Below are 16599 nucleotides of genomic sequence, written 5' to 3' on the forward strand. Positions count from 1 at the left end.
AAGGATGTGGAAGCGCTGGAAAGAGTGCAGAGGAGATTTACCAGGATGCTGCCTGGTTTGGAGGGTAGGTCTTATGAGGAAAGGTTGAGGGAGCTAGGGCTGTTCTCTCTGGAGCGGAGGAGGCTGAGGGGAGACTTAATAGAGGTTTATAAAATGATGAAGGGGATAGATAGAGTGAACGTTCAAAGACTATTTCCTCGGGTGGATGGAGCGATTACAAGGGGGCATAACTATAGGGTTCGTGGTGGGAGATATAGGAAGGATATCAGAGGTAGGTTCTTTACGCAGAGAGTGGTTGGGGTGTGGAATGGACTGCCTGCAGTGATAGTGGAGTCAGACACTTTAGGAACATTTAAGCGGTTATTGGATAGGCACATGGAGCACACCAGGATGATAGGGAGTGGGATAGCTTGATCTTGGTTTCAGATAAAGCTCGGCACAACATCGTGGGCCGAAGGGCCTGTTCTGTGCTGTACTGTTCTATGTTCTGTGCTGTAGTGATTCTATGATCTGCTGTGGTGACGATGGTTGAGGGGATCATGACTGAATAAGGCAAGGACAGCGGGGAGAATGCCTCTGCCCTCCTTTGGATTTGATTTGATTTGATTTATTATTGTCACTTGTATTAGTATACGGTGGAAAGTATTGTTTCTTGCGCGTTATACAGACAAAGCATACCGTTCATAGAGAAGGAAAGGAGAGAGTGCAGAATGTACTGTTACAGTCATAACTAGGGTGTAGAGAAAGATCAACCTTATTGATTGTGGTCTGTGAGTTAGGAAGTTCAGGATCCAGTCGCAGTGGGAGGAGCCAAGCCCCAGGCCACAGAGTTTGGAGAAGAGTTTCGTGGGAATAATGGTGTTGAAGGCTGAGCTGTAGTCAATAAATAGGAGTCTGACATAGGTGTCTTTGTTATCTAGGTGTTCCAGGGTTGAGTGTAGGACCAGGAAGATGGCGTCTGCTATGGCCCTGTTGCAGTGGTAGGCAAATTGTAGTGGATCCAGGTAGTCCAGGAGTTTGGAAGGCTGCCACGGGATCCTTCACACCCAGCGGAGCGGGCAGTCGGAGCCTCAGTTTAATGCCTTATCCACAAGATGGGACCTGCGACAAGGCAGCATTCCCTCAGTACTGACTGCTGATTTTCCATTACAACACTCCAAAAATATTTCTTTGGCTGGAAAGACTTTTTGAAAGTCATGAGATCAGGAAAGGTTTTTTTTTGTTTTTTGGTTTCCTTGGTTTGCTCCAACATTACCCCGTCTGTCCCTTGTCATTCAGTTTTGCTCCCACTGAGCACTGACCTTTGTTCTCCTATTAACACATTCTGCTCTCCTGCCTTTTGCCACTATTAACACTCTTCAGTCCCTAATGGCACCATTAACACCCCCTTTGTGTCATGTCCATGACATCTTTGTCAGTCTCTCCTTCACTCTGACCTATCCCTAACTTTCCATCCTGGCCCACCCCCTTTCCAAGTATATAGAATCCCTACAGTGCAGAAGGAGGCCATTCGATCCATCGAGTCTGCACTGACCACAATCCCACCCAGGCCGTTTCCTGTAACCCCATGCATTTACCCTGCTAATCCCCCTGACACCAGGGTCAATTTAACCTGGTCAATCAACCTAACCCGCACATCTTTGGACTGTGGGAGGAAACCGGAGCACCCGGAGGAAACCCACGCAGACACGGGGAGAATGTGCAAACTCCACACAGAGAGTGACCCAAAGCCAGGAATCGATCCCAAGTCCCTGGCGCTGTGAAGTCTGAGAACTGTGTTTCTTCCTCCACAGATGCTGTCAGATCTGCTGGGTTTATCCAGCATTTTCTCTTTTTACTTCAGATTTCCAGCATCCGCAATATTTTGCTTTTATTCATTATAAGGTCACGAAAGGTTCTGTCTATTCGAGGGATATTTTTCTTCATGTGTTAACTTTAATGTTTCAATGGAGATATTGCCTACAGTCGCTGCAGTAATGCATTCTTAACTTGTTCCAACCTGAAGAGGCGTCATTATGAAAACATTTCTTCTGCGTCCCCGTTGAATGATTTATTTGAGCATGATCTGTTTCACATCTGTCTCACACAGAGGCAGCAACACTGGCTGATCAACTGGAAGAGACCGGACAGACCCGCAGTCCTAAATCCAAGCTCACTTTCTTTTCTCTTGCACGTTTGATAGATGGATTTAATCTTTCCTCTTGTGCTCACACATTAAGCACCAGCCCGTGGTTTATTGATGAGGAGTAATGAAGGACGGAGGTGTTTTCCCACTTGGCACCACGATAAGCAGGCTGTGAGATAGATGCCCATTGCTCACCCCTTGTCCAGTTTGACAGCTGCGGATGGTGATAATACAAAGCCAGGGACTGAGAGATTCCTGTCGCTCTTTGTTTGCGCGTGTCAGACAGAGACGTTTTTATAAATTGCCTCCGTGTATCCTGTCAGAGGGAAATAAAAAATGAGGCCTCGTTAAACTGACACTTCAGAATGAACAATATTCCTGGTCTCGCTGTGACTGATTAAAGCAATATTTAACCATTTGCAGGAAGCACCCACTTTACGCTTTGCAATGCACTGTCTGTTCCCATTTTTATATTACCAAAAGAGAAAACGCTGGAAAATCTCAGCGGGTCTGGCAGCATCTGCAGGGAGAGGAAAGAGCTGACGTTTCGAGTCCAGATGACCTTTTGTCAAAAGCTATTTTTATGTTTCATTCTCTCCAAGCCTGACTTGGCAGAGCTGAAACTGAGCATGATTCTCAGTGAACTGATTTGAGAATGACATTGCTAAAGTTTATGCGCGGCCTTTCATGACCACGAGGTATCCCACTCATTGCAGCCAGTGAAATTCTTTGGAGTATTACGGTGTTCCAATAGGAAATCCAGTAGCCAATCTGTACACAGCAAGCTCTCACAAACATGGGGAGGCAGTGGCCTAGTGGTATTATCGCTAAACTATTAATCCAGAAACTCAGCTAATGTTCTGGGGACCCGGGTTCGAATCCCGCCACGGCAGATGGTGGAAATGAATTCAATAAAAATATCTGGAATTAAGAATCTATAGATGACCATGAAACCATTGTCGATTGTGGGAAAAAAACCCCATCTGGTTCACTAATGTCCTTTAGGGGAGGAAATCTGCTGTCCTTACCTGGTCTGGCCTACATGTGACTCACAGCAATGTGGTTGATTCTCAACTGCCCTCAGGCAACTAGGGATAGGCAATAAATGCTGGCCCGGCCAGCGACGCCCATGTTCCATGAATGAATTTAAAAAAAGCAATGGGCAGCATGGTGGCACAGTGGTTAACACTGCTGCCTCACAGCGCCAGGGACCAGGGTTCGATTGCAGCCTTGTGTCACTGTCTGTGTGGAGTTTGCACGTTCTTCCCGTGACTGCGTGGGTTTCCTCCGGGTGCTCCGGTTTCCTCCAACAGTCCAAAGATGTGCGCGTTAGGTGGATTGGCCATGCTAAATTGCTCCAAGATGTGTAGGTTAGATGGATTAGCCGTGCTAAATGTGTGTGAGTTACGGGGATAGGATGGAGGAAAGTGCCTGGGTAAAATACTCTGTGAGAGAATCGGTGCAGACTTGACGGGCCGATTGGCCTCTTCTGCACTGTAGGGAGTCTATGATTCTATGAAATGACTGGATAAATCTCTTTTGGTGATATTGGTTGAGGAAAGGATGAGCCAGGACGGATAACTGATCAGGATAGGAAGAATATCCATTTACAGAATTCAAACTCAATTGGGACTAGCTGGGAGGGCACCAGGGTCGGCATGGACCAGTTGGGCTGAAGGGCCTGTTTCTGTGCTGTATTGCTATATGACTCTATGACACCAGGCTCTTCTTCGCAAAACCCGATCTGTTGTGTGTACCTGTGAGGGTGGTTGGGGCCTAAGTTGAATGTCACACCCAAGAGTGTGGCGATCCCTCAGGACTGCATCGGAGTGTCAGCTGGATTTGTGTGCTGGAGTCTCTGGAGGGGGTCTTGAAAGCAACAACCTACTGGTTCAGGCGCTAGTGTTACTAAGTGAGTCATCGCTGATGGTAAATGATTCCCCCCTTGTCATCCACACTCAATATTTAAAGAAAAATAGTTAATACAAGACGTATTCACTGTGTCACCCAAGATCAATTGTACACCAGCTGCCACATTAGCTCAAAGGGTAAGACGGGGAAACACTACCTTTGCATTTGCGATTGCTAGACTCTATTGTGTGAATGGAATAAGGTGGAGCATAGCAACAGGATTCACTCCCACAACACACACATACACCTAGGGACGTGAGCTGGTTGCTATCGTTACAGTGCTATTAATATCATGATCCAGGAGTGCAATGCTGCAGATGTTTGCAGAAACTTTTTTCCTGCATGTAAACAGACATGAGAAAGCAATTTGCGCTATTTACCCCCATGTGAAATGAAACGTGCTTCTAAAGGTTTGTGGCAGAGCAGGAAAGCAACATCAGGATGGGTCCTGATCATGTGGTTCTCTGCTTTTTAAGGAGGTTGACGTCAGCTTTGTGGGATAATATATTTTTACAGACACACAACTGTGCAAATGTGAGGGTATAGCACGCCAACTCTCAGCCTTTCACACAAACTCACTTGCTCTCTGGCCCACATGCTTTCTCTCTCTCTCTCTCTCTTGCTGTCTCTTTCTCACACGTTCTCTCTCTCTTGTACATACTTGCTCTTGCAAGCCTTGGTGTGTGATCGCTCTCACTCTCTCACACGCAGTACGGTGGCACAGTGGTTAGCACGGCTGCCTCACGGCGCCAGGGACCCGGGTTCAATTCCGGCCTCAGGTGACTGTGTGGAGTCTGCATGTTCTCCCCGTGTCTGCGTGGGTTTCCTCCGGGTGCTCCGGTTTCCTCCCACACTCCAAAGATGTGTGGGTTAGGTGGATTGGCCGTGCTAAATTGCCCTTAGTGTCAGGGGGATTTGCTAGGGTAAATGCACAGGGTTGTGGGGATAGGGCCTGGGTGGGATTCTGGTCAGTGCAGACTCAATGGGCCGAATGGCCTCCTTCTGTGCTGTAGGGATTCTATGATTCTTCTGGATGAGCATCACTCGGAGGACAGTTGAGTTGGTGAGAAATGGTTTTCTACAATAAGATTAGCAGACAGCAATATCACAACGAAGTTGCTCTTTATCCACCTATCAATGGGGGAAGATGATGGTCTAGTCACTGAACTAATAATCCAAAGGCCCAGGCTCATGGCCTGGAGGAGATGGGTTCAAATCCCACCACAGCAGCTCTAAATTCAAGTCATAAAATCTGGAATTGAAAGCTAGTCTCAGTAATGGTGACCATGAAACTATCATCGATTGTTGTAAAAATCTACCTGATTCACAAGCATCTTTCGTGGAAGGAAGTCTTTGGTTTCCTCCTGTTAATGCCTCTCTGGTTGCACCCAACTCTTCAATAACCTCAAGATGGAGGTGGCCAGTCTAACTGACTAATTACCTTCCATTTGCAGTAACGTTGTTAGATGTGCAGGTTGGGTGGATTGGCCATGTTAAATTGACCCTTAGTGTCCAAAAATGTGCAGGTTAGGGGGTTTAGCAGGATAAAGATGTGCGGTTACAGGGATGGGGCCTGGGTAAGATGCTCTGCCAGAGAGTTGATGCAGGCTCAATGGGCCGAATGGCCTCCTTTGCTGTAGGGATTCTGTGATTCTAAGAAGAACAATTAGGGATGAGCAACAATTCTGGCTCTTGTCAGCACCGCTTACATCCCAGGAAAGGATAAAATAGCCCCATCAGTTTCTAAACTTTAAGTTTAAGTTTATTTATTAGTGTCACAAGTGGACTTACATTAACACTGTCATGAAGTTACTGTGAAAACCCCTGGTCGCCACACTCCGGCACCTGTTCGGGTACACTGAGGGAGAATTTAGCACGGCCAATGCTCAAGCACTCTAATTTAGATGGTACAGGAGCAATTTGATCAAAGGGCAGGCAACCCTTGTTTGTGAAATCTTTCCTCCTATTTTAACCCTGGAGCTCCAGCTACCATTCTGGTAAATGGACACAACCCTGTGCTGTCCTGAATTGAACAATGTAGATTGTTAATGCCTCTCTGGTTGCACCCAACTCTTCAATAACCTCGAGATGGAGGTGGCCAGTCTAACTGACTAATTACCTTCCATTTGCAGTAACGTTGTTAGATCCACGTCGCTCTGTGTGCCTGCTCACAGATAGAACATCATGTAGTACACTGCTCCATCTGGTGGCCTGCTGGAGATTTCAGAAAAACACCATTTGAAATCTGCAAGGACTGCCAAGTTTATAAATGATTTCTGCAATAACTTTTAGCCATACATTTGTTTTCTTATTTCATGGCATGAGGATGTCGCTGGCTAGCCCAGCGTTTATTACCCACCCCTCTGGCGAAGATGGCGGGTGAGCTGCCTTCTTGGACCGCTGCAGTCCATGTGGTGTAGGTACACCCACAGTGCTGTTAGGAAGAGGGTTCCAGGATTTTGACCCAGCAGCAGTGGAGGAACGGCCGATATATTTCCAAGTCAGGATGGTGTGTGTGGCTTGGAGGGGAACTTGCAGGTGGAAGTGTTCCCATGTATCTGCTGCCCTTGTCCTTCCAAGTGGTAGTGGTTGTGTGTTTGCAAGGTGCAGTTGTTGAGTTGCTGCAGTGCATCTTGTAGATGGTACACACGGCTGTCACTGTGTGTCGGTGGTGGAGGGAGTGGATGATGTAAGTGGCAATGGGGTACAAATCAGGCGGACTGCTTTGTCCTCAGTGAAGTGATTCATGAGTGTTTTTGGGAACTGCACTCATCCAGGCAAAAGGGCAGTAACCCATCACACTCCTGACTTGTGCCTTGTAGATGGTGAACAGGCTTTGGGGAGTCAGGAGGTGAGTTACTCTCTGTGACACTCGATGCCGAATCACGTAAGGAGATATTGAGAAAGTGATTAAAAGCTTTGAAGGAGCCTCACGAGGAGAAGTTTAGGGAGGAAATTCCAGAGCTTAGGGCCCAGGTGGCTGATGGCATGGCCACTGGTATTGGTACGAGTAAAATCAGGAATGCCCAGGAGACTAGCACTGGAGGAGCACCACACTCTCGGAGGGGCTGGAGGAGGTTACAGAGAGAGGGAGGGGTGTAGGGGCTGGAGGAGGTTACAAGGAGAGAGGGAGGGTTATAGGGGCTGGTGGAGGTTACAGGGAAAGAGGGAGGGTTGTAGGGGCTGGAGGAGGTTACAGAGATAGGGAGGGGTGTAGGGGCTGAAGGAGGTTACAAGGAGAGAGAGAGCGTTGTAGGGGCTGGAGGAGGTTACAGTGAGTGGGAGGGTTGTAGGGGCTGGAGGAGGTTACAGAGAGAGGGAGGGGTGTAGGGGCTGGAGGAGGTTACAAGGAGAGAGGGAGGGTTATAGGGGCTGGTGGAGGTTACAGGGAAAGAGGGAGGGTTGCAGGGGCTGGAGGAGGTTACAGAGATAGGGAGGGGTGTAGGGGCTGAAGGAGGTTACAAGGAGAGAGAGAGCGTTGTAGGGGCTGGAGGAGGTTACAGTGAGAGGGAGGGTTGTAGGGGCTGGAGGAGGTTACAGAGGGAGGGAGGGTTGTAGGGGCTGGAGGAGGTTACAGGGAGGGGGAGGGTTGTAGGGGCTGGAGGAGGTTACAGAGAGAGGGAGAGGAGGGATTTAAAAACAATGATGAACTTTGCTGTTTTGAAAAACACAATTACATCTTGTTTTTCACACATCCCTTATCCAAACCCCTTGGGCCCAATTGCATTTTGGATTTCGGATCATTTCAGATACGGTCTTTAAACATTACAGTAGCTTAGGCTGAGGTTAGCTATAGTCTAAAGTCAATAAAGTGGCTAGAAAAGTGAGATGTGTCAATGAATAATAAATAGACGGTACATGTAATCAGTTTCTTTTTGACATGTTCACCACAAAAAATTGCAAAGATAAACTTCCTGCACTAAAAGGTCAAGGAGGGTCAAAAAAAGTGCAGTTTTTGGAGTTATGGGTAAAGGAAACTGTATTTTGTTCCAGACATTTGGCCTGTACAATTGTATAATATTGTTTCCGAATTCACTAAGCGAACCAGTTCTGTTTCTTCAACATTGAACCTGTAACCAAAATGCTCAGTGTCATAATTAGCCTCCCAAGGTGGGACTTTCACAAAATGTCTGCTGCTGCTGCTCACAAAATGGTGGCCCAGACAAAATAAACAAACGTGCTGTTGGACTTCCAGGCAGGTAATGGAATCAAACAAAGCAGCAGCTTTGAAACCTGACACCGCTGGCTAATGAATATCTCTGAAGGGTGTGTGTTTACACTGCTGTAGTTTCACTTTGCTCCAGTGCTGTAATGATTGTGTGAATTCAGCTCAAAACTGGAGTCAAAACCCGACCTGACGCTGCCGCGAGAATCCCTAGAGGTGGAGGAGGAGGTCACGCTGCATAGCTTAGTCGTTTGACTTGGGTCAGAGGAGCTGAAGGAAGCAAAGATTCAACATCATGAAGGGTTCCCATTGAGTGAATGGGGAGAAACACTTTCCAGTGAGGGAAGGGGGCGGTAACCAAAGGAGACAGTTTGAAGCTAGTTGGCAAAAGGCACATTGAGGAAATGTGTCCTTTACACGGCAAGTTGTTACGAAAGGGTGAGGAAACAGATGCAATTGTAACTTTCAAAAGATATTTGGATAAGTACTTGGTAGGACACCAAGGGGTGGTGGGACTAACTGAATACCTGTACCAAAGGGCCAACATTGACACCAAGGCCTGAATGGCCTATTGCTCTACGATTAGAGCCCTGTAAGGCCAAAACTGGACATGGCGTGGGTTTCCTCCGGGTGCTCCGGTTTCCTCCCACACTCCAAAGATGTGTGGGTTAGGTGGATTGGCCATGCTAAATTGCCCTTTCGTGTCAGGGGGACTAGCTAGGGTAAATGTATGGGGTTATGGGGATAGGGCCTGGCCGGATTGTGGTCAGTGCAGACTCGATGGGCCAAATGGCCTCCTTCTGCACTGTAGGATTCTTGATTCTTGAAATCAGAATTTCTCTAAACCATCTTTCCCACACCTACAAGGTTTGCAGTGGCAAGAGAGCTCGCTACACGGCAAGAGGGCTCGCTACAGGGCAAGAGAGCTCGCTACAGGGCAAGAGAGCTCGCTACAGGGCAAGAGAGCTCGCTACAGGGCAAGAGAGTTCTCTGCAGAGCGAGAGGCTGAGCATCGGTACAATTAAGGAGAAGTTCGATAGAATATGAGAGAGAAAGAAATCGATGGTTACGCTGATGGTATGAGATGAAGTGGGCTGGGGAGGAGGCTGGTCGGGAGCATAAACCCCAGTACAGACCAGATGGGCCGAATTACCTGTTTCTGTTCTGTACCTTCCCCATAATTCTCCGTCCATCCACATGTGGGCGGCACGGTGGCACAATGGTTAGTGCTGCTGCCTCACAGCACCAGAGACCCGGGTTCGATTCCTGGCCTCGGGTCACTGTCTTGTGTGGAGTCTGCACGTTCTCCCCGTGTCTGCGTGGGTTTCCTCCGGGTGCTCCGGTTTCCTCCCACAGTCTGAAAGACGTGCGAGTTAGATGGATTGGCCATGCTAAATTGTCCCTTAGCATCAGGGGAATTAGCAGGCTAAATATGTGGGGTTACGGGGATAGGATAGGATTGCTGTTGGTGCAGACTCGATGGGCTGAATAGCCTCCTGCACTGTAGGATTCTAAGATTCTCCCAAGATGTTTTGGTGATCAGAAACAGCAGGGTGGAGAATGATGCTGAAGGTTGATTGAGCGTGAGCTCCACTGACAGGATTCTACAAAGTCCCTGCACTCTCCCTCTCTCCCAGTCTGCTGCTGGTGGATTTCGCAGCCATTGTGTGGTGAACCATTGTTGGTTACCACCAGGAGTGCTGAGCCATGGTCTGGCCAGTACTATGAGTCTGTAGATATGTTACTGTTGGGGTTAGGGTTGGGCTGTTCTACCTGTTAATATAGTCCAATGGTACACCCCAGTTGGCTCCGCCTTCCGGGAGAGGTATAAAGGTCACTGCTCTGCCTGGTGACCCTTTAGTCTGGGATTGTATACTGTATATAGTAGCTCCGTTATTGTTGGCAATAAAAGCCTTTATTTCCCGGGTACATCCTGCCTCCCATGTGATTTATCGCGCATCACATTGTACTAAGGAGATCAAATTGAGATAGATAAGATGATAAAAGGTATGGATAAAGTAGACGTGGAGCGGATGCTTCCTCTTGTGGGACATTCTAGGACGAGAGGTCATAGTCTTAGGATAAGGGGCAGCAAATTTAAAACAGAGTTGAGGAGACACTACTTCTCCCAAAGGGTTGTGAATCTGTGGAATTCGCTGCCCCAAAGTGCGGTGGATGCTGGGACAGAGAGTAAATTTAAGGAGGAGTTAGACAGATATTTAATTGGTAATGAGTTGAAGGGTTATGGGGAGAAGGCAGGAAAATGGGGATGAGGAGCATATCAGCCATGATCGAATGGCAGAGCAGACTCGATGGGCCGAATGGCCTAATTCTGCTCCTATATCGTATGAATTTATGGAAGGTGCTATGTGAATGCAAGTTTTCATTTTGTGCTTCAGTTGTCACTGACTTTGCTGCTCTATTTTGAGACCCAAAGCGTTTGACGATCGAAAAATATTTTGTTATCTAGTCAGCATCAGCCTTGGACCTTTGAAACACTGTCCAGTTAATAACTTAACAGAAAATAACCCTTATGAGGCAGCAATACTGTGAACATTCTGTCTGCTGCCATGGCTGAAGGCACACTGACTCTCATCACAAGAGTCCTGAGGGAGCTTACGACTTAATTTTTAAAAAACACCTATTGTTGAATGCAGTACTCTGAAAACACTTCAACCCTGACGGATGTGTGACCTGTTATTTGTTGCTGAAGAGAGGAACTATTCCTCGTGACTCTTTAAACATTGGTGTCGTCAGGATAAAGAAAGAAAGACTTGCATTTACATAGCACCTTTCGTGACAAGTTGAAGGCATGTACAATCGCCGGCACCAACGCACCCCTCCCTGATGAGCTCAATGCATTCTACACCTGTTTTGAGCAAGAGGTCAGCGAGAGCATGCCCTCCACCCGAGAGGCCTCGGCTGAGCCCATATCCGAGGCCACCATCACAGACATCAGGTCAGCCTTCTCGAAAGGCAACCCATGGAAAGCGACTGGCCCGGATGGGGTACCCGGACGAGCACTCAGATCCTGCGTGGTGGCGGGAGTATTCGCAGACATCTTCAACCACTCCTTACACCAATCTGAGGTCCCATCTGCTTCAAGAAGAGACCATCATCCCTGTACCAAGGAAAAGCCAGGCAGCGTGCCTTAATTACTATCACCGGGTGGCTCTGACATCCATCATTATGAAGTGCTTCGAAAGGTTAGTCGTGGCATGAATCAATTCCAGCCTCTCAGATTGCCTGGATGCACGACAGTTAGCCTATCGCCGCAACAGGTCCACAGCAGATGCCATCTCCCTGCCCCCTGCACTCAACCCTGGAACACCTGGATAACAATGTCAGACTTCTATTTATTGATGACAGCTCAGCCTTCAACACCATTATTCCTATGAAACTCATCTTCAAAGTCCGTGGCCTAGGGCTCGGCTCCTTCCTCTGTGACTGGATCCTAGACTTCCCAACTCACAGACCACAATCAGTAAGGACAGGCAACAGCACCTCCTCCACGATTATCCGCAACACCAGTGCCCCACAAGGCTGTGTCCCCAGGCCCTTGCTATACTCCTTATACACTTATGACTGTGTGGCCAAATTCCCCTCCAACTCCATTTTCATGTTTGCTGATGACACCACCATAGTGGGTCGGATCTCAAACAATGACAAGATGGGGTACAGGAAAGAGATAGAGAATCTGGTGAACTGGTGTAATGACAATAATCTCTTCCTCAATGTCAGTAAAACGAAGGAGATAGTCATCGACTTCAGGAAGACTAGTGGAGACAGCTCCTGTCTACATCAACGGGGTTGAAGTGGAAGTGGTTGAGAGCTTCAAGTTTCTAGGTGTCTAGATCATCAATCTGAAGACTAAGGAAATTTGGCATGTCAGCTACGACTCTCACCAACTTTTACAGATGTATCATAGAAAGCATTCTTTCTGGTTGTATCACAGCTTGGTATAGCTCCTGCTGTGCCCAAGACAGCAAGAAACTACAAAGGGTTGTGAACGAAGCCCAGTCCATCACGCAAACCAGCCTCCCATCATTGACTGTCTACACTTCCCGCTGCCTCGGAAGAGCAGCCAGCATAACTAAGGACCCCATGCACCCCAGAAATACTCTCTTCCACCTTCTTCCTTTGGGAAAAAGATACAAAAGTCTGAGATCACGTACCAACCGACTCAAGAACAGCTTCTTCCTTACTGCCATCAGACTTTTGAATGGACCTACCATATCTTAAGTTGATCTTTCTCTACACCCGAGCTATGACTGTAACACTACATTCTGCACCCTCTCCCTTCCTTCTCCCTGATGTACTCTATATGGCCAGCACGGTGGCACAATGGTTAGCCTCACAGCGCCAGGGACCCAGGTTCGATTCCCAGCTTGGGTCACTGTCTGTGTGGAGTTTGCACGTCCTCCCCGTGTCTGCGTGGGTTTCCTCTGGGTGCTCCGGTTTCCTCCCAGTCTAAAAGACGTGCTGGTTAGCTGCATTGGCCATGCTAAATTCTCCTTCAGTGTAGGCGCCGGACTGTGGCGTCTTGGGGATTTTCACAGTGTTAATGTAAGCCTATTTGCGACACTAATAAATAAACTTTAAAATGAATGTTTTTTTTTGTCTGAAGAGCGCACAAGAAACAATACTTTTCACTGCATCCCAATGCATGTGATAATAAATAAAATAAAATCAGAAAGTGACCATCGGATATCTCGAAGCAGTTTGAAGTACTTTTAGTCATGTGATTACTGTTGTAATGTAAGAAACCCGGCAACCAATGAGCACACAGCAATGTGATAATGACTAGATAATCTGTGTTTTACTGATGTTGATTGAGGGATAAATATTGGACAGGACACCGTGGAGACCCCTGAAATTGAGTAGTGGGTGTATTTACGTCCACCCGAGCAGGCAGATGGGGCCCTGGTTTAACATCTCACTGGAGAGATGGCACCTGCGACAGGGTGGCACTCCCTCAGCCCTGCAGTGGAATGTCAGCCTTAAGTTTTGTGTTCAAGCCCTGGAGTGGGACATGATCCCCGAGTCTTGTGATTCAGAGGGAAGAGCACTCCCAACCAACACTACCAAGAAGCAAAACTACCCGGAAGTAATAATGAAATGTATATAAAGTAATTGTTTCTTGAGGGACAATGGCGAGGGGACTTTCCTTTCACAGGCAAGGGAGTAATCTCGATGTTGGAACTGACTAAGCTTCCATGAAAACCGTGTAATTTTAGCATGTCCTTTATCGTAGAAAGCAACATTTCTGGAAGAATTTTGTTACAGATTGAAAATGAAAGCAGGTTCAGATTAGAACTTGCAGGAGTAATCATTGCTGAATCCTGCCCGATGTCTCAGTGTAGAAGACATAGAATCCCTACAGTACAGACTGAGGCTATTCGGCCCATCGAGTCTGCATCGACTCTTCGCCACAGCATCTTACCCAAGCCCTATCCTTGTAACCCCACATATTTACCCCACTAACCTACACATCTTGGGACACTGAGGGAGAATTTAGCATGGTCACTGCACCTAACCAGCACATCTTTCGGACTGTGGGAGGAAACTGGAGCACCCGGAGGAAGCCCACGCAGACACGGGGAGAATGTGCAGACTCTGCACAGACAGTGACCCATTCGGGAATCGAACCCGGGTCCTTGCCGTTGTGAGGCAGCAGTGCTAATCACTGTGCCACCGTGCCGCCCACATGTATTTACCCACTAATTCCGCTAACCTACACATTTGGGGCAATTTAGCATAGCGAATCCATCTAACCCATACATTTTTGGATTGTGGGAGGAAACCGGAGCACCCGGAGGAAACCCACACAGACACAGGGAGAACGTGCAGACTCCGCACAGACAGTGACCCAAGATGGGAATTGAACCTGGGTCCCTGGCGCTGTGAGGCAGCAGTGCTAACCACTGTGCCACCGTGCTGCCCCTAGGTTGATCGTCAGTATGTTTAACAGTCCGAATTGTAGATCGGGTGATGCTTAGTCTGATGTTACCGAATGACTTTGCATCAATTGAAACTTCGAGTGAACATCAGCCGCCCGATGTTCCAAACCCATTTTCCTTATTTATATCGCCCTTAACAAAGACCCGTTTGTCATTGAGTTGTAGCATGGAATAGCAGAGGAGGTCATTTGACCCATCATATCTGTGCCAGCTCTTTGAAAGAGCTATCTAATTTCTATTTGCAGGTTATTATTGAACCTGCATTGGGGCAGTGAGTGTCCAAATGTTTTAAAAGTAACTTTAAAAGTACAGGTACAGTGTTTCAAACTCAGCAACCTGGAGATCGAGGTTGTGCTGGATTTTAGATCTTGATGGATTTTGGGTCAGGGTGTTTGGGTGAAAACAGGTGGGGTGGGGTTGCTCGGAATGCGGGAACAGACTGGCGCAAGCAGCAAAGGGGATAAAAAGGCAGGCGCCCCATCGCGCCAAGGCAGCGCCAAGCCGAATGGCCCAGATGTCTTTTTTAAAACAAGGTGTACAACATTCTAAAAATGTCTGGTTTTTAGACAGCTCGATTTGAGACACTGTCCCGTACTTCATTGGCTTTGAGGTGTCCTGAGATTGTGTAATAAATGATGCAGAAAAAAGCGTAGGCACGATATGCTGATTGGCTCCTAACCGTAAAAATAAGTTCCGTAAAAATGAATATTTGCATCGTGAATACTTTCAAAAGCTGAGCTTTTGGTGTCACAATGGTTAGCGATGCTGCCTCACAGCATCAAGGACCCAGCTTGGGTCATTTCTGTGCGGAGACTGCACATTCTCCCTGTATCTGTGTGGGTTTCCTCCGGGTGCTCCAGTTTTCTCCCACAGTCCAAAGATGTATGGGTTAGATGGATTCGCCATGCTAAATTGCCCCAAATGTGTGGGTTAGGGGAATTAGTGGGTAAATACATGTGGGCAGCACGGTGGCACAGTGATTAGCACTGCTGCTTCACAACAGCAAGGACCTGGGTTCGATTCCCGGCTTGGGTCACTGTCTGTGCGGAGTCTGCACGTTCTCCCCGTGTCTGCGTGGATTTCCTCTGGGTGCTCCAGTTTCCTCCCACAGTCTGAAAGACGTGCTAGTTAGGTGCATCGGCCATGCTAAATTCTCCCTCAGTGTACCCGAACAGGTGCCGGAGTGTGGCGACTAGGGGATTTTCACATGGGGTTATGGGGATAAGGTCAGGATAAGATGCACTGTTGGAGAGTCAGTGCAGACTCGATGGGCCGAATGGCCCTCTTCTGCACTGTAGGGATTCTACGATTGAATGTCTGTTCATGTATTGAAAGATCAGTACATTAATCTAAAATTTGATGAATTGTTTAATTTTGCGTTGCAACCCACTTCATTTCTCTCTCTCTCTCTCTCTCTCATGTCTTAGGTCAAAGTTGTGCATTCCTTACTTGAAGAAGAGCAAAAATGGCCACATTCTGAATCTGAGTCCCCCACTCAACATGAACCCCATCTGGTTCAAGAATCACTGCGGTAAGCATGGGTGGGAGTGTTTATACATTATCACCGAGTTCTTCATGAGGAGACTGGACGAGATGGGATATTGTCCTTTGAGCGGGGATGGTAAAGGGGAGATTTGACAGAGATATTTAACATCGCGCAGGGATTTTCATAGAATAATTAGGTGGAAACTGTTTCCCAGTGGCAGATAGTCAATGAACAGCGAACACTGGAGGTGATTGCTAAAAACCAGATAGGGGTGAAATGAGAATTTTGTTTTTAACACAGCGAGTCATTATGACCTGGAACGCACTGCCTTAAAGGACGGTGGAAATGGAATGAACAGAATGTTCCAAAAGGTGATGAGATAGATGATTTGTGAGGGAAAAGCTGCAGGGCTGTGGGGAAAGTGGGACTGGTTGTATAGTTCTTCCCGAGAGTCAGCACAGGCACAGTGCGCCTGTGATACTCTTATTCTAATAACACTTGAAAGACCTGCTGGTTAGGGTGCATTGACCCGAACACCCGTCAGAGTGTGGCGACTAGGGGAATTTCACAGTAACTTCATTGCAGTGTTAATGGAAGCCTTACTTCTGACTAACTTTACTTTTAACTTTTGAAGAATTTTCTCAACAATGTTACACATACAGATCACTTCCCTGCCACTTCCTGTACAGAGGTGCAGATGAAGGTGCTAATGATTCCGTGTCTTCTCTCACTCCCTCAGCGTATTCCATGGCTAAATATGGGATGTCGATGTGTGTTTTGGGAATGGCTGAGGAATTCAGAGGAGAAATCGCAATCAATGCCCTGTGGCCAAAAACAGGTAAGAGCGATTTGATTTTTGAGGCAGATATAACTCGAGGAGGGTTTTCCTACTGATTCCCATTGAGTTCATATCCGCTAGGGTTCCATGATGCCATGCTCAGTCAATTGCTGC

General features: G+C 47.4%; 1 protein-coding gene across 4 annotated transcripts in view; it reads left to right on the top strand.

Annotated features, from left to right (window-relative positions):
• hsdl2 (hydroxysteroid dehydrogenase like 2) overlaps window positions 1–16599 on the top strand; it is a 127651-nt gene that overhangs the window by 94214 nt on the left and 16838 nt on the right. For all 4 annotated transcript variants that reach the window (XM_078214075.1, XM_078214073.1, XM_078214072.1 and 1 more), the window contains 2 exons: window positions 15589–15692; window positions 16387–16485. In XM_078214075.1, the coding sequence (XP_078070201.1) occupies window positions 15589–15692; window positions 16387–16485 (203 nt within the window). The remainder of the gene's footprint in view (window positions 1–15588; window positions 15693–16386; window positions 16486–16599) is intronic.

Source organism: Mustelus asterias, chromosome 6 (assembly GCF_964213995.1).
Source record: "Mustelus asterias chromosome 6, sMusAst1.hap1.1, whole genome shotgun sequence".
Classification (NCBI taxonomy): Eukaryota; Metazoa; Chordata; class Chondrichthyes; order Carcharhiniformes; family Triakidae; genus Mustelus; species Mustelus asterias.